General features: G+C 47.4%; 2 protein-coding genes across 3 annotated transcripts in view; both read right to left on the bottom strand.

The window, feature by feature from the left end:
- The window catches only part of LOC125977089 (uncharacterized), a 213648-nt gene that overhangs the window by 120773 nt on the left and 69149 nt on the right, over nucleotides 1-23726 (bottom strand). The gene's annotated exons all lie outside the window — the stretch shown is intronic.
- npy7r (neuropeptide Y receptor Y7) lies at nucleotides 1046-6448 on the bottom strand. The gene is made up of 2 exons (XM_049733323.2): nucleotides 6165-6448; nucleotides 1046-4618 (listed from the first exon to the last, which is right to left on the bottom strand). Exon 2 carries the CDS (start codon nucleotides 4569-4571, stop codon nucleotides 3456-3458), a length of 1116 nt encoding a protein of 371 aa, XP_049589280.1. The 5' UTR covers nucleotides 4572-4618; nucleotides 6165-6448; the 3' UTR covers nucleotides 1046-3455.

Raw genomic sequence — 23726 nt, 5'->3', positions numbered from 1 at the left:
TGATAAAGTGAAGCAGCTCCAAGCTGAACTGGCATCACAATAGTACAACAGTACAAAATGCCGCTGCGAGGCTGCTCTCACGGTCAAGAAAATTTGATCACATTACCCCAATATTGGCCAACTTACATTGGCTCCCGGTCAGTTTAAGATGTGACTTCAAGGTTCTTCTACTAACCTATAAATCACTGCATGCCTTAGCGCCTTCATATCTCGTCGATCTAGTCGTTCCTTATGTTCCGTCTCGTAACCTTCGTGCGCAAAACGCTAGTCTTTTAGTTACACCGAGGGCCAAGAAAATGTCTGCAGGTTCTAGAGCATTCTCTATTCGGGCTCCAGAGCTTTGGAATGCCCTACCAATGGATATTAGAACTACTACCTTGGTAGAAACATTTAAGACACCTTTGAAGACACATTTCTATGAGATGGCCTTTAACTAACTTGTAGTGGCCGATTCGGCCGGAGTTTGTTTTGTTCTCCCTGCCCACCCCCTCCCTGGCTTGGGAGGGGGTTAGGTGGCGCAAAAGCTGATAGCGGCTAGCTGGATTCTCGGGGACCAATTCAAGATGAAGAAACTGCAGCTCAACCTCCTTGAAGACACTACCAGGACAATCGAGGGCACCTCCGACATCCATTTTTTCATTGATTTTCATAATATGTATTACTTGTGCCCTCTCTGCAGCCATTACAACCTGGTGATCCTGAAAGGGGGATCCTTCCATCTGTGGTCCCTTCTCAAGGTTTCTCATTTTCCCCTGGCAGGGGTTTTGAGTTTTTCCTTGCCCTTTTGGGAGCTTAAGATCAGGGGATGGGGGGTGGGGGGGGGGGGGGTGACTTGTATGAAATATGTAAAGCTGACTTGCCTTGCCTAAATAAAATGTGCGTTACAGAAAATGGATGGACGGATAGTATGGTAATCAGAATTTGTGTGTGTTTGTGCCTACTAAGCTAATAAAATAGTTCTCTGGTTCTTAAATAACAACAAGGATTGTTTAGAGTGAACTGCGAGACACAAATGTGATGTAACAGTAAAAACACAGCATTATTGTTCATTGAACATTGTGAATTTAATGTAAATCAACCTCATTTTTTTATTCTAATCACATTTGTGCATTTTCCACCAGGGAACAGATGTGTAACCAATTCTGCACATCAACTATATTGCTCAAAACAGCTGAAAAAACTTTTAATAGAAGATGCAAAGAATGTTGTTTTTGTTTTTTTCCCCATAAGCTGATATAGGTCAAAGACAGCAGTTTCTATTTGTGAGTCTCTGGCACATAAAGAAATATGTAGGCACAACCATGAAATCCATCCTGTGGGTGTATAGCCATCCCTACTCAGGCGAGAGGCATTTTATTTGCAAGAAAATATAAACATACTTACTTTAAGCCACAATTGTTGTGTTTGTTTTTCAGATGTTTTATTTGCATTGTTTAAAAAGCAGTTTATGGGTGGAGTTACTAAGCTCAGCAAAGAGTCACTTTTTCTGACTGCCTGTTTGAATGGGGGTCATAGGCCCAAGTCCACAAGGTGTTGTCATCATTCTACTTACCGACACACTTCCTTGACACAGCTGTGAGCAGAGGTTTTTGTTTGACAAGGTGTTACATTTTCAAAGGGCCAGTTTGGCTTTTGGGTGGAAGGTGTGTTGTTGATAAAACACAACCAGCAAAGCACATGCAGTTTAGCAGCTAATAGTTAAAAAAGAAAAGAGGTTCTTAATCGAAATCCCTTTTAAGAGCCCTCTTGTACATTCTCTTCGACACCTCGTTGCACTTCATTCACACAATCCTGTTTTTCGCTTTCGTTAAAAGGAACCACGCTGATGCGTCTGAGCTGGAGTGCCTTCAGGTCAACCTAATTAATTTCCAAAAGCAGAGATGCAGCAACAACTGTTATTGGACGTTTTCAAATGGCGCTCAGTTCACGCTAAACGCCACCGCAATAAATTCTGCAAATAAAAAAAAATTGTGTTTAGAAAAATAAAATTAGCCTTGTAATCACAAGAACACGGCTTCTTCCGAGACAGAAAGTAGGAACACATTATTCAACAAACGCAGCTGACTTCATAATTAAGTGGACATTATTTACCAACAAGTCATTTGTATTAATGACAAACACGTACAGGTTATATAAATAGTGACCACACGAATGAGCATCATTTGAATACATTGGGTTCACTATGAACATTCACAAATAGAATAATTGCTTTACACAAAGCAAGACACAAATTCACGGCTAGATCGTTGAGGTCAAAAGGCTGACTTTGTACCAGGGATGGGCATAACTACCAAGTCACCAATTAATTGATTGTAAAGAATTCTGACTATTGTTTTGCAATCGTTTATACTGGTCTCTAGATTTTTACAAAATGTTCTTCTTTTTAATCAGCAATTGACGTAAAAATGTCTCGATTATTTTTTGGGCTGATGTCCGCGTTTTTTTCAATTTTTTTGTAGCACATCAGGTTTTCATAATATAATAATAATAGAAATAATAAAATAACAAAATGTTTATACAGTGACATTCAAAAAGATTTCTAAACTAAGGGTTAGGTTCAGCTATATGTGGTAAAATCGTTATTGTGCAGGCTTTTACAAGTTAAGCTTAAAAAACAAAAAATGAAACTATCAAAAACTGATGCGCTAGAAAAAAAAAGTAAAGGCATTGTTGATTCAATAGCAATTAGTTTGTAGTCTTATGAAAAATGTGAGCCACGGCTGGATTTACCATTATGGAGCCAAAGATTCCCCAATCTTTGGGGGACCCAACATCTCAGAATGTTTTCTGCGATTTAAAGCAGTCACTATTTAGTCTTGATTCACATGCTTATAAATAAATGGAATTGTTAAATTTATCATTGTGTCGAATGCCCCTCCTCATGCAATGAATGGACTATTATCATACACATTTGCTGACTTGATTCAGGACAACAAACTAGCTGGCCTGCAGTGAGGCAAAATGAGCCAAGTGGAGCGTAGAAGAAGTCAAAGGAAAACAGTTTTCATCAGGACTACCGAAATGTGCACAACCGACAAGAGTGAGAACTAGACGCTCTCGTCAGTAGCAGTAGCGCTGCTGTCAGGATGGAGCAGAGATGAAGTGGAGAGGAACACAAGCAATGGGTTTTACCACAAAGATGTGAGCATTATGCAATTTGTCCACTCTAGAAAATTGGAGAATTTTGTCAGATTTATACTTTAGTTATGATCAACTTTAATATTCACATTTATTTGCAGCGCACTGATGTGGCGGGCTCTCATAACCCCAAATACGGCCCTGCAGGCAGCATGATACAATGATGACATGGAAACAGGAGTTCAGAACATTCACAGAGAGAGATTGATCCTCCAGTCCCATTGAAAAAATATCAAGTAAAGTCGCTGAAATGCCCATGCCTACTTTGTACCGCGAGTGCCACAAAATTGCAACATGTGGAAATGTCTTCCGGCATCTCACACGGCAGTCGGCGGATGTCCGCCGTTACGGCCGTTGAGTGTCAGCCGCCTCATAGAGCGAGTCCTGAAGGAGCCCTCGGGGTGGAAAGAATCTGGCTTATCCTCACAGCGGAAGACCATTAAGAATCCATTCCGGTAGTTTTTATTCATCCAGCCGTAGAGGAGCGGGTTAGCAAAGGTGGAACACATAGCCACAATATGGAACACGGTGTATATCAGTTTATACTCCTTGAACATGAGAACCAGGTCCAGATCGCTGGCCAGCTGAAAGACATGGAAGGGCAGCCAGCAGATGGCAAACACAACCACCACCAGCGCTAACATCTTGGTGGTCTTTTTGCGGCGCGCGATGGCATCATTGCGAGTACACGGGCTGATGTGATTCTTCAGCTTGACCCAGATGCAAATATAAGCATAGCTGATGATTGCTAGAGGGATAATGTACTGTAGGAGCAGCATGGAGAGGCTATAGATGACGCCGTCCCTGCTGGTCCCGTGAGGCCACTTCTCGGAGCACACGGCAAAGTGCAGATTAATGGAGGGGATCTCTTCGTAGCGGTACTCTCTGAAGATGGCCAAGGGTGCCGCCAGGACGGCCGAGATAGTCCAAGTGAAAGCCATGATGAGGAAGCTGGAGTGCCACGTGAGGCGTTGGCCCAGGTAGAAGACGATGCAACGGTAACGCTCCAAGGCGATGACGGTCAGGGTCAGGATGGACACGTGCACGCTCAAGGCCTGGGCGAAGGGCACCATGTGGCACAGCACGGCGCCGAACTTCCACTCGTCCAGCAGGGTGTACACCAGCGTGAAAGGAAGACACAGCGTGTCCACCAGCAAGTCTGCAAGGGCCAAGTTGGCAATGAAGAAGTTGGTGACTGTTCGCATATTCCTGTAGCGGATGATCATGTAGATGACCAGCGCGTTCCCGAGAAGCCCCAGCAGGATGATGAGGGAATAAGCCGTGATGAGGGTGATCTGCACCCAGATGTGCTTGGTTATGTCTGTGTGGAAACCATGATGGTTTAAATCCATGCTGCCGTTGGGAAGAATCCACATGTCCGTTTCATCAGGCTCCCATTCTCCTGTGCTGTTGGATGTGCCTGGGGGGCTCATTTCTTCTTCAGGTTATGCAAACACCTGAGAGGGAATCAGGCCCGCTTCTGGTAAGGACAGAAGACAACAAGGGAAGTCACTGCAAGGATATTTGTTCCTCCATACCAATTACTGTCATTTTTACTGCACTGAAACCATGCAGCATGGCACAAGACTTCATGTTCAGGACACAATCTAAATCATCAGGGTGCTTATCCTGAACAAACAATGACAATATTCAGTCCTAATCCCTCAGTGGCCTTTCAGATTCAAACTCCACAAACTGAAAGTGAACCTAAGCCTCGTTTATTTCAATGTGGGTCACCTAAACATCTCTCATGCTGTTTGTTTCCAAGTGAATCCCATTGCTGTTTCCCTCACAGCGCAAAATGCTCTGAAATGAAACAATCTCAAGCATTCCAATCCAGATATGATGAAGTAAATAAGGTGGATATTTTCTGACTCCCCCACCCCCTTTATTGCATAATCCAACATATACTGTATGTATATAGTTTTCTTTTTCGTTTGAAAAAGCAGCATGATTTACAGTTAACACCGCTCATGCCTCTTGCAGCAATTGCATTTAATTTCACCTGCCTTCACTCCAAATGAAATATACTCTTTAGCGCGACATAATCAGGTGAAAATGAGATGTTTTGTATGCACAAACCTGCCACTGTATAGTGTTACCTTTGTTATTTTTTTATGATACTGTCTGCCTTGTTAATGTTTTGACACCAGCCTCGCCAGTTTATAGGCTACAAGAAACAATGATGTCAGTCATTCTGATGCACCATTAGATCAGCAATTTAAAAAAAAAAAAAAAAATTGGGCATTGAAATAGCATTTATCATTATAAAAATGAACAGCACAAAAAACAATGTTACTGATTGGTTTACTTTTATGGAGCACTTTAGAATTTCTGGTTTGTTTTAGAGAAACATGCAGCTTGGTTGACATTTTGATAAGGCTGTATTACGCAAGGTAAACTGTATCGCTATTTCCATTTGGGTTATCGCATGTGCGCTACATTTGCTTGTTTAAATTAAAACTCATGATGTAATCCTAAGAGATAATGTAGCATCCAATAACTTGAGGATGCAGTCTTGTGTGTGTCCTCTATTATGTTTGTATCAAAGCGGGCAAGCTGCAGGCGACACGAACACTTTTCCAAACAGCGACAACGTGTTAACACATCATTCTCTGATCTGCTCTCATCAGCCTTGATGTCCAAACAATGTGCTGATCTGTCCAATGCACCTGCTGGAGCGAAGCCCCTGCATACAGCTATCAGTTATTTCATAATGTTATTAAAATGCCCCCATATCAGATTCTATGCGTAATTTCTCTCCATCCAATTACGTTTTCAAATACGTCCTTTTACGCGTGTTCGACCGGTGCAAATTAATTCACAAATAAAACGCGATAGAAACCTCATCTGGACTTTTTTTTTTAATCAAATATTATTATTATTAACACCTTCCACAAACAATTGATTTAAGGTTACGCTGACCAAGCAATGCCGAAGAGTTACTATTGCCGCTTTTAACGGATTGATTCGTGCCACCGGCCGTCATTCAAAAGTTTAAAAGCACACGAAGAGCGTAGACTCACCTTTCGCTTTATATCGCCAATCCAAAGAGCGTCTGCATCCGACAGTGGTAAGAAACAAGCCGGAATATGTCAAGCTCCTCCCAAGCTGTGAACGCCTGGTGCGCATCTTGGTGCCTCAGCGCTGCGTCCACAAGGCGGGACCGCGACATCAAGTATTGGGCTGGTCGGAACTAAATGAGAATCGTCAAGCATGCGCCATCGAATGGGATGCAAGTCTGAACCAGGCATCTTAATTAAATATCATGCAGGTCCTCATCATCAACTAGTTACTAAACCCAGGGGCGAATCTATGGCGAGAACGTATGGGGCGTGGACTCACAATTATATCACACATGGCAAGTTCTATACAAATATAATAAGAGCAGACTTTATTATAATTTACTTGTTATAAGTGCCTGTGGCCTAATATAGGGTAACTATAGGGGGCACTATTTTTCATCAGTGCGTCTGAGGGGCCACACAGCACCAGCACTTCTGAACTGAATGTATGACAAAAACGCTATTGAATGAGGTAAATGCGTGCGAAATATGTGCTCATAATATTTTAATTTCAATCCATGTACAACAGATTAAATATCCAAACTCAACAACAAAGGGTTTGAAGCAAAAAAAAAAAAACACACACACTTAATTTTTTTCCCCAATGCAAAAACTCTCTTGCACTCACTTAAAAATGTCACACGATGGATGGATGGATGGATGGATGGATGGATGGATGGATGGATGGATGGATGGATGGATGGATGGATGGATGGATGGATGGATGGATGGATGGATGGATGGATGGATGGATGGATGGAGACTCTGCATTTGTCCTGCATATTATTCCAAATCCGTTTAAGAATATTAGCCCTACTCACATTGTAGAGTAGGTTGGTGCAAGAACCAGTGTAAGCACAACTAAAATATGTTTGCCATTCAGAAGTGACTGATGATATTACTTAAAACTTCAGTCGACCCTTGCGTATGTGTTCTTTGCTACCCACTGATTTGTGAATATATTTCCCTTTTCCCCCCAATATATTTTCATATTTTGCTTTTTCCCTGTTTTTTTTAGGAGATCCCTTGCCCCCCTTATTGTTATTATAACAACAACCACTAATTTGTTTTAAGTGCTGAAAACATGCAAAGACTGAATAGTTACTGTTGGTAGTGAACTGCAGAGCTATCAACATTAAACAGCTTCTAAGTTATCCACGTTTAGCTGTGGTTGTACACAAGTCCACTCGGGCTCAGTCGTAGTTGGCCCGCCCCATCCTGAGCGGCGTCATTCCATCGGTGGCTATGCACCGTAATTGCAAGTAATTGCATGTACCAACAATTCAACCTATTGATCTGCTACCACTACAGAATATACTTTGCTAGCAAACTGCCCTATAAGTGTCATCCCAGAATTTGTACATGTTTTGTGTTATTTGGGCTACAAGCCTACAATGTCTCTATTGTGTGGACCAACAAGCTGCATACAGAGTGAAACAATATTGAATTTGACGGCCCACGCCAGTACACACCAAGATAGTGAGACTGACCACGTTCCAAGCACGTGAGTCCACACAACAGAGACACTTAAGCGAAAGTTAACCTCTGTATTACATTAGCTAGGCCGTAATGAACTCATAGAAACTAATAGCCGACGACAGGCTCGGCCAAAACTTCACTGCCTCACTTGATTCTGTGTAATGTGTGAGTCCATGTAACAGAGACACTTCAGGGAAAAGTTAGTAACTGTTTATTAAACACAGCCGCATGTTATTCAGCCTGTGGCTCACACTGATGCATATTTGAGCCTATGAAGTATTAACATATTTGAGTGAAAAGTTGGAGTTGAGCGGGGCTTGTTTTCAGTGCATTCAGCAGACACACCTCCAATGTCCAAAAACTGGGGAGGGGGCTCTATTTTTTATAATTTTGGAGCCTTATTCTACAGTATATACTTGGCAATTTGTTTATTCATTCAAAATGTATATGCTTGTAAAAGGAGAAGTCAACCCAAAAGAAATCTAGACAATAATTTGTTGTATATGCCTCCATTAGTCTAAACATCTGCGATTGGCTGGCAACCAGTTCATGGTGTCCCCCGCCTGCTGCCCGATGGGTGCTCCAGCACGCAGGCGACACCCGTGGGGACAAGCGGTGCGAATAATGCATGGATGGATAGTCCAAAGATGGCATTCTGATTGATATTGCATTTCTGGAATATGAGTTAAGCAACAAAATTCACCCGTTTCTATCCATCTCAGGGGGCGGCCATTTTACCACTTACTGCTGACTGAAAATGACATCACAGTTGCGATAGGTCTCAGGTCACAACAAATCACGGCTCAGTTTCAGAAAACTGGTGAGACCCGACACCTGATAACCATGATGTCATTTTCAGTCGACAGCAAGTGGCAAAATGGCCGCCCACTGAAATGGATTTCATATTCCACAAACAAAACATTCATCAGAGCACTGTCTTTTTACTAGTTGGGCTGCACAGGGCATATTATTACAAAGAAAATTGGGGTGTTGACATCCTCAGCCTTGATGCACCAAATTTACAAGACAATTTTAATTTCACAATATCTATACAAGTTACATAATATCCAACATCAGGTTCACTAACAACACTATCTCATGCTGGCATGAGGTCAACAACAGCAAGAATGGAGGTAGCTCCATCACTCACCAGTTTGGCTGTACTGCAGCAGCGCAGTATTAGGTTGGTCCTCCTAATCAAGTAAGCGGCAGCCCCTCATATTCAGTTTTCCACACCGTTAAACACTGTCATGAAGATGTACTGGAAAAGGCGTCCTTACCCTAGCTCAAGTGGAACAGCACTCTTTGCTTGCCCCTTTTAATCTGAATCTTTCTTTGCATGACTGCATGTATGTTATCCGGTTCTGTGTGGTGTACGTCAGAGTGTGAGTTAAATTTTCCCTCAAGGGACGAGGATGACAATAATGAATTAAACTCTAAATTAAATGTTAAATTGATTGATGATGCAGCATCATGTGTCAGACAAGTCCGACGAATGTATGAGAGGACAATCGTGTGTGAGACTGTTCTCATCCTCGCGTACGAGGCAGGCCGATTAGTTATATGGCAGCTCCTCATGATCAAGGTTATGAGACGGTTCCATTACATTTGAGCCAAGTCCTCAGTGTCGAGTAGGAGCCAAGTAGATTGTGTAAGAATCAATTCCACCTAGAATGAGGAAGGTCCATCAAGCTTGAGGCAGGTTGGTACCAGCAAGTATCGGCATGAGGGCAAAAACAGCAATAACTATGAAATGTTCTCATCGGAACTTATATGAAGCGGTGCATTAAACACAGCATAAGCTCTACAATCAAGTATGAGACACAGCCATGTATGAGGCTCCTGCAGTTCACACCATAAATTACTTGTATCAGATCCATCGTATCAAGTGCTGTAGGTGGCAGGACTACACTCTCCATCAAACTCCAGACTTGACCGGGGTTCCCGCGTGTTACCACCGATGGGCCGAGGTATTCGGCAAGGCCAAGGCTACCTCCCTGCCCCCCCGCCGTCCGTATGATTGCGCCATTGAACTCCTGCCGGGCTCAACCATAGCCAAGGGGAGGCTTTATTCCCTTTTGGGCCCCGAAAAGCAGGCCCTGAATGATTATATAGACGCTTCTCTTCAAGCAGGGTTGATTCGACCGTCATCGTCGCCTGCGGGTGCGGGGTTCTTTTTTGTGGGCAAAAAAGACGGCACCCTACGTCCCTGTATTGACTACAGCCCCCTCAATCAGATCACAATAAAAAAACGGTATCCTCTTCCCCTGATGTCGACCGTGTTCGACCAATTACAGCAAGCCCGGGTGTTCACAAAGTTAGACCTGCGCAACGCGTACCACCTAGTGTGCATCCGTGAGGGGGACGAATGGAAGACGGGTTTTAACACACATCGAGGACACTTTGAATACTTAGTAATGCCATTTGGCCTTACCAATGCCCCTGCGGTGTTTCAGGCCATGATAAATGATGTACTGAGGGACTGTTTGGATCAATTTGTGTACGTATATTTAGATGATATTCTGATTTATTCCCCGGATTTGGAGACCCATAGGTCTCACGTCGAGACTGTTCTGCGACGCGTCCTTGACCACCAACTGTACGTTAAGGCCGAGAAAAGCGAATTCACCGTATATTTTCTCGGTTTCATCATAGCCCCGGGCAAAGTAAAGATGGATCCGGCAAAAGTGAGCGCGGTAACGGAATGGCCTACCCCTGACTCCTGCAAAAAGGTGCAGCAATTCCTGGGCTTTGCCAATTTTTATAGGCTGTTCATCAGAGGCTTCAGTGCTACAGCGGCTCCCTTGCATGCTCTAACGTCCCCTAAGGTTCCATTCTGCTGGTCGGCAGAAGCGGAGGCGGCCTTCCAGGAGCTGAAGAACCGCTTCAGCGCCGCTCCTATCCTCACGCTTCCCGACCCGTCACGACAGTTTGTGGTGGAGGTTGACGCCTCCAATCAAGGGATAGGGGCCATTCTATCCCAGAGAGCCAAGAGTGACAACAAGCTCCATCCGTGCGCGTTCCTGTCCAGACGGCTGACGCCAGCCGAACAGAACTACGATGTGGGAGATCGCCAACTGTTGGCGGTAAAACTGGCTTTAGAAGAATGGAGACATTGGTTGGAGGGAGCACAGCAGCCTTTTCTGGTCTGGACAGACCATAAAAACTTGGAATACATTAAGACAGCCAAGAGATTGAATTCTCGCCAAGCCCGCTGGTCGCTCTTTTTCAACCGATTTAACTTTACTCTGTCTTACAGACCGGGATCCAAAAACACCAAGCCTAACGCGCTCTCCCGTGTCTACAGCCCAGGTCCGGAAGTCAAGAAGCCCGAACCCATTCTGCCTCCTCATTGCGTGGTAAGAGCAGTGACCTGGCCTATCGAAGACCTGGTGCGGCAGGCCAATGGCAACGGACCACCCCCTAGTGGATGCCCTGAGAACAGACTGTTCGTTCCCGATCAATTACGGTCCCAGGTTCTCCATTGGGCTCACACCTCCAGACTCTCCTGTCATCCGGGCATGCGCAGAACCCTGTTTGTCGTCCAGCAGCGATTCTGGTGGCCCTCCATGGGGGCAGACGTCAGGGAATACGTCTCAGCCTGTCCCGTCTGCGCCCGGAATAAGACCTCCCACGGCGCCCGTATGGGTTTGCTGCATCCCCTCCCCATTCCATCGCGTCCGTGGGCTGAAATCTCCATGGACTTTGTCACGGGGCTACCAGCCTCAAATGGGCGAAGAACCATACTCACTGTTGTAGACAGATTCTCGAAGATGGCTCATTTTATCGCTCTGCCCAAGTTGCTGTCCGCTAAACGAACGGCAACAGTAATGATGGACCACATATTCAGGATTCATGGTTTCCCAAAGGACATTGTTTCAGATAGGGGTCCCCAATTCATATCCAGGTTTTGGAAAGAATTTTGCAGGCTCATAGGGGCAACCGTGAGTCTCACATCGGGCTACCATCCAGAGGCGAATGGGCAAACGGAACGCATCAACCAACAGTTGGAGACGGGTCTCCGCTGCCTTGTTTCCCAAAACCCCTCCTCGTGGAGCAAGAACCTCACCTGGGTGGAGTACGCCCATAATTCCCTGCCCACCACGGCTACAGGTATGTCGCCGTTCAAGTGCGTGTATGGTTACCAGCCCCCGGTCTTCCCTGACAGTGAGCCGGAGGTGACGGTGACCCCGGCCCACGCCTTGGTGCGCCGCTGTCATCGTGTCTGGTCGGCGGCGCGGGCCACGCTGATCCGCCAGGGGGACCATGTCAAGCGGATGGCTGACCGAAGGAGACGTCCGGCGCCCGTGTACCGGCGGGGTCAACGTGTTTGGCTGTCCGCCAAGGATCTTCCCAACCGGAGGGACTCCAGGAAGCTGGCACCTCGCTTTGTGGGTCCATTCCCCATCGCCAAGGTCGTGCACCCGGCCGCGGTGCGTCTCCGCTTGCCCAGGTCCCTTGCAGTCCACCCCACCTTTCACGTCGGGAAGGTCAAGCCGGTTGTGGACAGCCCGTTGGTGCCAGATCCTGCGCCGCCCCTGCCTCCGCGGACGGTAGGAGGTGGGACTGCCTACACTGTGAAGGAACTGTTGGACGTGCGCAGAAGGGGCCGGGGCTGGCAGTACCTGGTGGACTGGGAGGGTTATGGGCCTGAGGAGCGGCAATGGGTGCCGCATAGTTTTATTTTGGACCCGGGGCTATTTGAGGACTTTTATGCAGCTCACCCTGAGTCTCCTGGGCTGTCTGGGATCCGGCCCTGGGGGGGGGGGGGGGGGGGGTTATGTCATGCGGTCACGTTTATTTTCCGGATTTCTGTCTTGTCTGTGTCGTAACTTCACTTCCTGTTTTATTTTGTCATCCCTTCCGTTTCAGTTCGTGGTTCCTTCCTCTGTTTCTGTTGTCTTGTATTCCCTGATCCCGATTGTGTGCACCTGTGTGGTTGACGCTAATTGTCAGCACCTGCGTCCCAGCCCTTTTGTGTGTATTTAGTCCGTGTCTTCCCCTTGTCTTGTGCCAGTGTGTCTTGCCTCGTCCCGACCACCAGCGATTCCTTGACGTCCGAATTCCTACTAAGATTCCTCCTTTCTGTCTCGCCACAGAGCGACGCCTTTTGTTAGTGCCTTGTTCCCCATAGCCCTTTTTGTCTCGCCCGAGTGCGACGCTTTTGTTTGGACTTTTTGCCCAGTGTTTCCCTCGCAAGAGGCGCCTTGAGTTGTATTTTTGGTCATCTTTTTGTTGGAATAAATCCGTGAAAAGAGACTCTGCATCCGAGTCCTCCGCCTTGTTCCCTGCCTGACACCTACCCCTGACACAGTTCTCTTAATGGTTACTGAGAGTTGACGCGTGGGCCCAAAGCTTTTACAAACCTTTCCCCATCAACCTTATCTGAAGAGTAAACAATTTGTCACCAGCGAGAGCGTTACACATAATTTGTTCTTTTCACCTCCAGCTACGAAGGAACATTAAATCCAAGTAAGTTACTGCCAAAGTTTTAAGCAGCCCACATTTCATGCACCATATAATATTATTTTGATGCCAAGTGGGCCTTTGTAATTGCATTCAATGCCAGGAAATGATTCCCGAGCGCGGCACCGCTGCTGCTCACTGCTCCCCTCTTCCCCAGGGGATGGATCAAAATCACATGGGGATGGGTTAAATGCAGAGGACAAAGTTCACCACACCCAGATGTGTGTGTGACGATGATCATTGGGACTTTAAATATTACCTGGTTTATGAAGTGAAAATGTTTTGATGAGTAGCCTGCCAGCAAAACAGACTTACATACTACATGGAACGCTATGCAGAGTTTTAGTTATAGCTCCTGGTGCCAAGTTTCTTTCTGACTATGCATCAGACAAAGCTAAAGAACTGAGCGTTACATTAGAGCAGGGGTCACCAACCTTTCTTAAACCGAGAGCTACTTCCTGGGTACTGATTAAGGCAAAGGACTACCACTTTTGACACACACTTCTGAAATAGCCATTTTGCTAAATTTGGCTTTCACTATGTGTTAATATTCTCATTTCCAGTTCACATGTAAGTGTGATTTTAACAAGGATAGCAAAAATACAGTCAAACCTTAGTTTTTGACCACAATCCGTTCCAGAAGGTGGTTCAAGAAGCGAATCGGTCAAATTCCGAATCTATTTTTCCCCATTACAAATAATGGAAAACATTTTAATCCGTTTCAAGACAAAAAAAACCCCCGCCTTTTTTAAGCATTTTTTCATTTGCGCATATTTGTCCGATCGCGCAACTGTAGCGCACCGCCGAGCGCGCTACCGAAGCGCGTCGCCTACCGCGCAACTGCACCGTGCTGGTCGCATTATTGTGACAGAGCTGTCGCTGAAATTTAGAAAATGTTTTTAAAGTCCTGATGTACTTTCCAAAATTCAAGTGGACCTAAGTGCGCAGGGAGTTTAATTTTGTCCGATAGCGCAATTGAAGCGCACCGCTGAATGCGCAACAGTAGCGCGTCGCAGACTGCGCAACTGCACCGCGCTGGTCGCATTATTGTGACAGAGCCGTCGCTAAAATTTCGAAAATATTTTTAAAGTCCTGATGTACTTTCCAAAATTTAAGTGGACTTAAGTGCGCAGGGAGCTTAATTTGGTCTGATTGCGTAACCGCAGCGCGCCGGGCACTCAGTGTCGCATTTCTTTAAGAGCGTCTTTGTGTTTTAGGATGGCTTTACTGCTCCCACATGCTTTCTTTGGAGGCATGATTAGGGGTTAATACAATCCTTAAAGTAACGAAAATACAATGACATCGGCGTTGGTCGGCATCCGGACCGCGCGGTCGGGTTTTCTCGGGTCCTCCCGGCTCATCTCGCGAGGTTCGACCTCCGAATTTTGTTGGACAACCGAAGCAAAAAAAATCTCGAATTTTTTTGTTCAAATTCCGATTCGTTCGAGAACCAAGACGTTCGTAAACCGAGGTTTGACTGTAAAATAAATAGATGCAGCTCACTGACAAGTGCCGCTATTTGAGCTAATTTTAGAACAGTCATGCGGGCGACTCATGCGGGCGACTCATGCGGTCCTCACGGGCGACCTGGTGCCCCCGGGCACCGTGTTGGTGACCCCTGCATTAGAGGTAAATTTCATATTTCATCCCAAATTTCAAACTAAATGAAGTGTTCTTTACATTGCCAGAGTCTGCCCATTTCTCTCTATTATCTAAATATTTTTCTGGGTGCCCCCCCCCTCTCTCGCTCTCGCTCTCGCTCTCTCTCTCTCTGAGAAAAGGAAAATGGGATCTCTGATGCATGTGTTTATCCCAAGCCCCATTGATTATTACTGCAAAACTCAACTCTCCAGCTTTCCTAGAAAATATAATTCTAATTTAAAATGTGTGCGGAATTTATCACTCAGTATCCAAAGCCAGAACGCTTACGACGAAGCAGCCCTAAACTTTGAAACAGATTCATCCTAACTTGTGTTAAGCTTATACTTATTTTAGATATGATGTTTGTTACATTAGCACTTTATGCTGCTTTTTTAGTTTGAAGGGTCTAAAATAAACAAAATTGGCAACGAAAAAAACACAAATTGTCTGAATTGTTTTTGTAATACAACATTCTCCCTTTAGAGGTAATATTCAATCCAAATTATTAATATATTCATCATACATTTTAATTTAACGATCTCAACTAAGTATTGAGGTCATCGCCAAAATGTTATTAGGGATATCTCAAAGGTAAAATACATGCCTCCGGGTCGACATTTGTTTTGCTGGCACTGTGCCATGGGCTAACCCAGGGGTGGGCAAACTTTTTGACTTGCGGGCCGAATTGGGTTCTAAATTTTGACCGGGGGGCCGAACCAGGAGCAGATGGATGTAGTGTTTGTGTGAAGTAATATAAACGACCTGTAAAGGTCATTGCATAAAAGGTTTTAGCCTTTAGTAGGTAGTAAAGCATGGATATTCAAAAAAGGTTTTTTGAAAACAAATGTATTTATTAACAGCATTAAAAAAAAACATCCCTAAAAAACTGCTATCAGTGATTCTCATAAAATATGACACTGTTATTATGAATAACAGTCTCCATCACTTCAGTGCCTGCAGGTCAGATTAATGAAAGATGTATGTTTATCTTATGAGATCACATCAAACGGCAAACATTTTGACCAAATATATCATCTTGAAGAATCGGTGAAAGCATACATCCAAATAAAGTAATCAAAACGGCAACACGGTGAGGGGTATATGAAAATCAGAGCAGAGTTTTAACTCACAAACACCTGGTAACAGAAGTGAGGAAACGGAAAACACTTCCTTAAAGTAAGCCTTAAGAACTTTAAAGGTTAAGATTAGTCACAAGCAGGTGGTGCATCAATGTCCTTGAGCATCCTGCATTGTTTGAAAATGAGAATGGTCGCTAGTTTCAATCCCTGCTATTTGTACAGATCATATTCAAAATGCATTTTTTTACAACAAACTTGAAAGCCTCCCCTTCATTTTCAGTGTTCATTTGATGTTGATGTTCATGTGGCTGAACGTCACGTCGCGTACGTCGAGCCAAATTGGCCACTCTTTTTAAACACTCGGCACTCAGTGTCCACCTTGCTTTTCCTTGGGCGACTCATTTTAATGGAAGGATTCCAGGGGAAGGTTTGTGGGTGTCTTTAGCGTAAAACTGTATCCGAAAACTCGCCGCGCAAATTACAAGAATGCTGTCGTCACAGTCCACACTCTAAATTCGGCACAGCTACAAATAGAGCGCGAGTGCGCCATTTCCGTACTACTGAGTACGTACACGCACTTGTGAGTGTGCACCGAGCTTTCTGACACGGCTTCCGGTAGTAAATGCGCAGGCGAGTGGTTCCCCATCTACTGGGAAAACGCAGTCATTGCAGGCAAAATGACCGAAAAAAAAAAGTTTAATAATACAATTTATTTAGGGTTGGCGGGCCGGATTAAACGGTCCCGCGGGCCGGATGTGGCCCGCGGGCCGTAGTTTGCCCATACCTGGGCTAACCAATGATTACTTTTCAGAAAACAATCGTAATCCCTTCGAGCTTGGCCTTCAATCAAACACAATAAGTTACCGTGCATAAATGTGATGTCACATAAGACCAGTCTAAGTGATGAGACGAGTTTCCACAGTTGGACCATGAAGGAAAGCGGGACTGACTGTAAGTGGAAATGCAAGCTGTGGTTCAGTGGAAAGATGCATGCAGACTGATGTAATATTCTCATTTTTTAAATCATTTGCTTTTTGGCGCCCCAAAACATGACTAGCCTGCTACAAAGAGGTCATCACCCAAATGTGAATCCATTTTTAGCCGTGTGAGTAAGAGCCACTGACTTTTTAAGCTGTGTCACTGTTTGTATTGTACATCAAGAGATGGACATACTTAAAAGCCATCGCAGTTAAGTCCCATAGCTACCAAAAATAGTTCTGCATAAATACGTGTATTGCTATTTTTAGTCCCGGCACTAGGCAGACACATATGGGAGACTGTTTCAAATTTTTCATAGTGCTCTTTTGATTACGGTCACAAACATGAGGCTACTTTAACATTTTTAGCTTAAAATGGGGTGGGGGGTGGGGGGGGGTGGAATTGAATGCAATGATGCATTTTGTGACTGAAGGCATTTAATAGCCATTGAGAGCAGCATAATTGAGGAATAACTATTTGATGGGTCATTTTGATATTCACATCGCTGACCTGTTTTTATTAGTACCTTAAACGGATGAAACAAAATGAAATGAAACCCATGAGCAAACATTCTCAGCAAGCATACAAGGAAAGGAAGTCATTTAATCCCAGTGCTTTTTATGAGTCCTAAAATCTGTAGATCGTTAACTACTGATAATTCAGAGAAGGCAATGCCACCGATGGAAGTTGGACATAAAAAAAGAAGACTTTGACCAGCTTGAGAGCCATTTCACCAACTGAAATCACATCTTGAGAGTTTGATAGCGGAATGCCAGATCACTGGGAGCATTGAGCTGTTGCCTTTTTCTTCGCAGACTGATCACTCCAGGTGCTCTTTGTGTCGTGCAAGTGGTATTTGATGATACATTAATGATTGCCTCAGCAACATGAGCTGGCCTAATATTGATTGGGGCACCCTGGCTCTCCACCTCTATTTATTCTTTCAATTATAAGAGTCTGTGAGTCGTCACCTTATCGTGGTGGAGGGGTTTGCGTGCCCTTATGATCCTAGGAGCCATGTTGTCGGGGGCTTCATGCCCCTGGTAGGGTCACCCATGGCAAACAGGTCCTAGGTGAGGGGCCAGACAAAGCACGGCTCACAGAAGCCCCTTATGACGATTGAAATAAATGGACTTCGTTTTCCCTCGCCCGGACGCGGGTCACCGGGGCCTCCCTCTGGAGCCAGGCCTGGAGGCGGGGCTCGAAGGTGAGCGTCTGGTGGCCGGGCCTTCGCCCATGGGGCCCGGCCGGGCATAGCCCGAAAAGGAGACGTGGGTCCCCCTTCCCATGGGCTCACGACCTGTGGGAGGGGCCGAAGGGGTCGGGTGCAATGTGTGCTGGGCGGCAGCCAAAGGCAGGGACCTTGGCGGGCTGATCCCCGGCTGAAGAAGCTGGCTCTTGGGACATGGAATGTCACCTCTCTGGCTGGAAAGGAGCCCGAGCTGGTGTGCGAGGCAGAAAAATTCCGACTAGATATAGTCGGACTAGCCTCCACGCACAGTTTGGGTTCCGGTACAAGCCCTCTCGAGAGGGGCTGGACTCTCTTCCACTCTGGAGTTGCCCACGGTGAGAGGCGTCGTGCAGGTGTGGGTATACTTATTGCCCCCCGGCTGGGCGCCTGCACATTGGGGTTCACCCCGGTGAACGAGAGGGTAGCCTCCCTCCGCCTTCGGGTGGGGGGACGGGTCCTGACTGTTGTTTGTGTCTATGCACCAAACGGCAGCTCAGAGTACCCACCCTTCTTGGGGTCCCTGGAGGAAGTGCTGGAGAGCGCTCCTTCTGGGGACTCCATCGTTCTACTGGGTGACTTCAATGCTCACGTGGGCAATGACAGTGAGACCTGGAAGGGCGTGATTGGGAGGAACGGCCCCCCCGATCTGAACCCGAGCGGTGTTCTATTGTTGGACTTCTGTGCTCGACATGGATTTTCAATAATGAACACCATGTTCAAGCATAAGGGTGTCCATGTGTGCACTTGGCACCAGGACACCCTAGGCCACAGTTCGATGATCGACTTTGTAGTCGTGTCATCGGATTTGCGGCCGCATGTTTTGGACACTCGGTTGAAGAGAGGGGCGGAGCTGTCAACTGATCACCACCTGGTGGTGGGTTGGCTCCGATGGTGGGGGAAGATGCCGGTCCGACCTGGCAGACCCAAACGCTCTGTGAGGGTCTGCTGGGAACGTCTGGCAGAATCTTCTGTCAGGAAGAGCTTCAACTCCCACCTCCGGCAGAGCTTTTCCCACGTTCCGGGGGAGGCGGGGGACATTGAGTCTGAGTGGACCATGTTCCGCGCCTCCATTGTTGAGGTGGCCGACCGGAGCTGTGGCCGTAAGCTCGTTGGTGCCTGTCGTGGCGGCAATCCCCGAACCCGCTGGTGGACACCGGCGGTAAGGGATGCCGTCAAGCTGAAGAAGGAGTCCTATCGGGCCGTTTTGGCCTGCGGGACTCCGGAGGCAGCTGACAGGTACCGGATGGCCAAGCGGAACGCGGCTTCGGCGGTTGCTGAGGCAAAAACCCGGGCGTGGGAGGAGTTCGGTGAGGCCATGGAGAATGACTTTCGGACGGCTTCGAGGAAATTCTGGTCCACCATCCGGCGTCTCAGGAGGGGGAAGCAGTGCAACGTCAACACTGTTTACAGTGGGGATGGCGTGCTGCTGACCTTGACTCGGGACGTCGTGAGTCGGTGGGGAGAATACTTCGAAGACCTCCTCAATTCCACCTATATGCCTTCCATTGAGGAAGCAGGGCCTGGAGACTCTGAGGCGGATTCTCCAATCTCTGGGGTCGAAGTCACTGAGGTAGTTAAAAAACTCCTCGGTGGCAAGGCCCCGGGGGTGGATGAGATCCGCCCGGAGTTCTTAAAGGCTCTGGATGTTGTGGGGCTGTCATGGCTGACACGCCTCTACAACGTTGCGTGGACATCGGGGACAGTGCCTCTGGATTGGCAGACTGGGGTGGTGGTTCCCCTCTTTAAGAAGGGGGACCGGAGGGTGTGTTCCAATTACAGGGGAATCACACTCCTCAGCCTCCCTGGTAAGGTCTATTCAGGGGTGCTGGAGAGGAGGGTCCGTCGGGAGGTCGAACCTCGGATTCAGGAGGAGCAGCGTGGCTTTCGTCCTGGCCGTGGAACAGTGGACCAGCTCTACACCCTCGGCAGGATCCTCGAGGGTGCATGGGAGTTCGCCCAACCAGTCCACATGTGTTTTGTGGACTTGGAGAAGGCGTTCGACCGTGTCCCTCGGGAGGTTCTGTGGAGGGTGCTTCGGGAGTACGGGGTGCCGAGCCAACTGATAAGGGCGGTTCGGTCCCTGTATCACCGATGCCAGAGTCTGGTCCGCATTTCCGGCAGTAAGTCGGATTCGTTCCCAGTGAGGGTTGGACTCCGCCAAGGCTGCCCTTTGTCACCGATTCTGTTCATAATTTTTATGGACAGAATTTCTAGGCGCAGCCGAGGCGTTGAGGGGGTCCGGTTTGGGGACCTCAGCATCGCGTCTCTGCTTTTTGCAGATGACGTGGTGCTGTTGGCTTCTTCAGGCCGTGATCTACAGCTCTCGCTGGAACGGTTCGCAGCCGAGTGTGAAGCGGTCGGGATGAGGGTCAGCACCTCCAAATCCGAGTCCATGGTCCTCGATCGGAAAAGGGTGGAATGCCCTCTCCGGATCGGGGATGAGATCCTGCCCCAAGTGGAGGAGTTCAAGTATCTTGGAGTCTTGTTCACGAGTGAGGGGAGGATGGAGCGCGAGATCGACAGGCGGATCGGTGCAGCGGCGGCAGTAATGCGGACCCTGTACCGGTCCGTTGTGGTGAAGAGAGAGCTGAGCCAAAAGGCAAAGCTCCCAATTTACCGGTCGATTTATGCTCCTACCCTCACCTATGGTCACGAGCTATGGGTTGTGACCGAAAGAACGAGATCCCGGATACAAGCGGCCAAAATGAGTTTTCTCCGCAGGATGTCCGGGCTCTCCCTTAGAGATAGGGTGAGGAGCTCGGTCATCCGGGAGAGACTCGGAGTAGAGTCGCTACTCCTCCACGTTGAAAGGAGCCAGATGAGGTGGCTCGGGCATCTTAGCAGGATTCCTCCTGGACGCCTCCCTGGGGAGGTGTTCCGGGCATGTCCCACCGGTAAGAGACCCCGGGGACGACCCAGGTCTATGTCTCTCAGCTGGCCTGGGAACGCCTTGGGATCCCCCGGGATGAGCTGGATGAAGTGGCTGGGGAGAGGGAAGTCTGGGAGTCCCTCCTAAAGCTGCTGCCCCCGCGACCCGACCCTGGATAAGCGGAAGAAGATGGATGGATGGATGGATGGATGGATGGATGGATGGATGGATGGATGGATGGATGGATGGATGGATGGATTATAAGAGCCATGCTCACCTCTCTCTATGTGTACTGAGTCTATGTGCAGTCAAAGTTGACAGATATCCTGGCTTGACCTGTCTGAAAACCAACTTTGTGATCGATCTCATTCTTCTGAGTTATGCTTTTAAAGAGTGCTGGCGCAGAACAATCCACTCAACAAAGATGATTTTAAATCTTTTTGCTGCCTCTTACTTTACACCACGGCCGTTAGAAAATCGGTGTAAAGCCAAAGCAAGAGCACGAATGCTGCATACGTAGGATATACTTAACATCTAATCTAATCTTGCTTTCTCACTGTCCGGGGCTTGGTAAGACTGATTGGAGTGCGCTACGGTCTGTTTCTGTGTGAAGTGTAGGCCTTGTGGATAATGACTGAGGAAATGTAGAAATGTCAATCAGGCTTCTTATGCAACTGGGGGGGGGGGGGGGGGGGGGGTGACCTCAGTGCAGCCTCAACTTCCAAGACAGATGAGGGCCGTTAGTTCTTTACTCATTACAATGAATTGATTAAAGGGACCGACTGTGTGTTTTCTAATTGGATGCTGGGTAAACAATTGCGTGGGATGCTTTGAGTCCATTCCCCCACTGTTTTTCCTTTCATTCTAAGGCTGGGCAGATAAAAAGCAAGGCATCTTTCAGACTATATCAATGCTGTCTTTTAATTTGTCATTGGCCAAGACGTTCAGTAATTGGTCGAGAACAAAACAATCAATGGAAAGGCTGGATTAAATTACGAATCATATACGGATCAAATTTCATCCAACCTCTGTGAATTGCCTCAAGATTACGGAATGCAGTTGTATGATTTCTATGTGCGTGTGAATGTTTTAACGGTTTCCTGAGGGGTCTCCATCTGAACCTGAAAGAATCAGGCCATCCAGTTAGCTCAGATGACGCTGCCAGTAGAATATTCTCTGTAGCATAGGTGTACCACATTAGCGCGGTGTGAAGCTGTCGGTGGTGCATCAGACAACTCAAAATCTCCAAAAAACCTCTGGAAGTGCTCCTCCTGTTTCTCCTTCTTTCTCCATCTCCTGGAGGAGTGACTGACTTTACATACACTGTGATGATGATGAGCTCCTCTTATTTATTAAAGCAGTGACTCCAAGTCAGTAAAAAGCTGCAAATGTCTGCTATTATGAAATGTATTGCTTGAAAAAAAACCTCCTAAAACATTCATTATTGTTTTCATTGTTTTTATCCCCAGTGATTTGCAAGGGTAAATTTCGCAAGTAAAAGTCAATAAATTCCTCATGCTGTTTGCATTGTTATAGTTGCCCTCAAAAGGTTCGTGTGTGGCCTGAGGGTGCCTCCGATGCACTTCGTGACTGCTTCGACACCACTGACTGGGACTTGTTTAAGCAGGCAGCCACCTACAACGATTGGACGGACATAGAGGAGTATACTGACTCTGTTACCTCTTACATCACGAAGTGCATCGATGATGTGACTTGCTCGAAATCCGTCGTCACTCGCGCGAACTGGAAGCCGTGGCTGACGGGGGCTGTCCTCAGACTGTTGAGGGCCAGAGACAAGGCTTTCAGAGCGGGGGATGAGGCTGGCTTGAGGACAGCGAGGGCCGACCTGTCCCGAGGCATCAAAGAAGTGAAGAAGGCGTTCTCGTGCAAGGTCTCCACCCACTTCAAGGACAGCAAGGACGCACGTAGCCTTTGGCGGGGCATTCAGACCATCACGGACTACAAGCCCGCGCCGAGGAGCTGTGAGGGCGACGTCCGTCTGCTGAACGATCTGAACCGCTTCTTTGCTCGGTTCGACGCCCAGAACAGCACTTGCCCGCTGAAGACCACTCCCCCCCCACACGAGCAGCCCCTGCGCCTCTCTGCCGACGGTGTGAGGAGGGCGCTTGCCGCTATTGACACCCGTAAGGCGGCGGGCCCTGACAACATCCCGGGTCGAGCGCTGAAGGACTGCGCTGGGGAGCTGTCGGGTGTCTTCACGGACATCTTTAACGTTTCCCTGCAGCAGGCCATCGTCCCCTCGTGTTTCAAGGCTGCCACCATCGTTCCTGTGCCGAAGAAACCTGCACCGTCCTGCTTCAATGACTACCGCCCTGTGGCACTGACGCCCATCATCATGAAGTGCTTTGAGCGGCTGGTCATGGAGCACATCAAGTCCGTTCTCCCCCCCACCATTGACCCTTTCCAGTTTGCGTACCGTGCCAAGCGGTCCTCTGAGGATGCCATCTGCTCTGCCCTCCACTCGGCCCTCACCCATCTGGAGAGAAAGGACTCATATGTGAGGTTGCTGCTTGTGGACTTCAGCTCTGCCTTCAACACCATTGTGCCGCAGCGACTCATCTGCAAACTCGACGAGCTGGGCCTCAGTACCTCCCTCTGCAACTGGATACTGGACTTCCTCTGTCAGAGGCCTCAGGTGGTGCGTGTTGGCGACAAAATCTCCGCCAGCATCACGCTGAGCACGGGGGCCCCCCAGGGCTGCGTGCTCAGTCCATTACTCTTCACCCTGCTGACGCATGACTGCACTGCGACCTACAGCG

Source organism: Syngnathus scovelli, chromosome 1 (assembly GCF_024217435.2).
Source record: "Syngnathus scovelli strain Florida chromosome 1, RoL_Ssco_1.2, whole genome shotgun sequence".
Lineage (NCBI taxonomy): Eukaryota > Metazoa > Chordata > Actinopteri > Syngnathiformes > Syngnathidae > Syngnathus > Syngnathus scovelli.
This window is presented reverse-complemented; position numbering and strand designations above follow the sequence as displayed.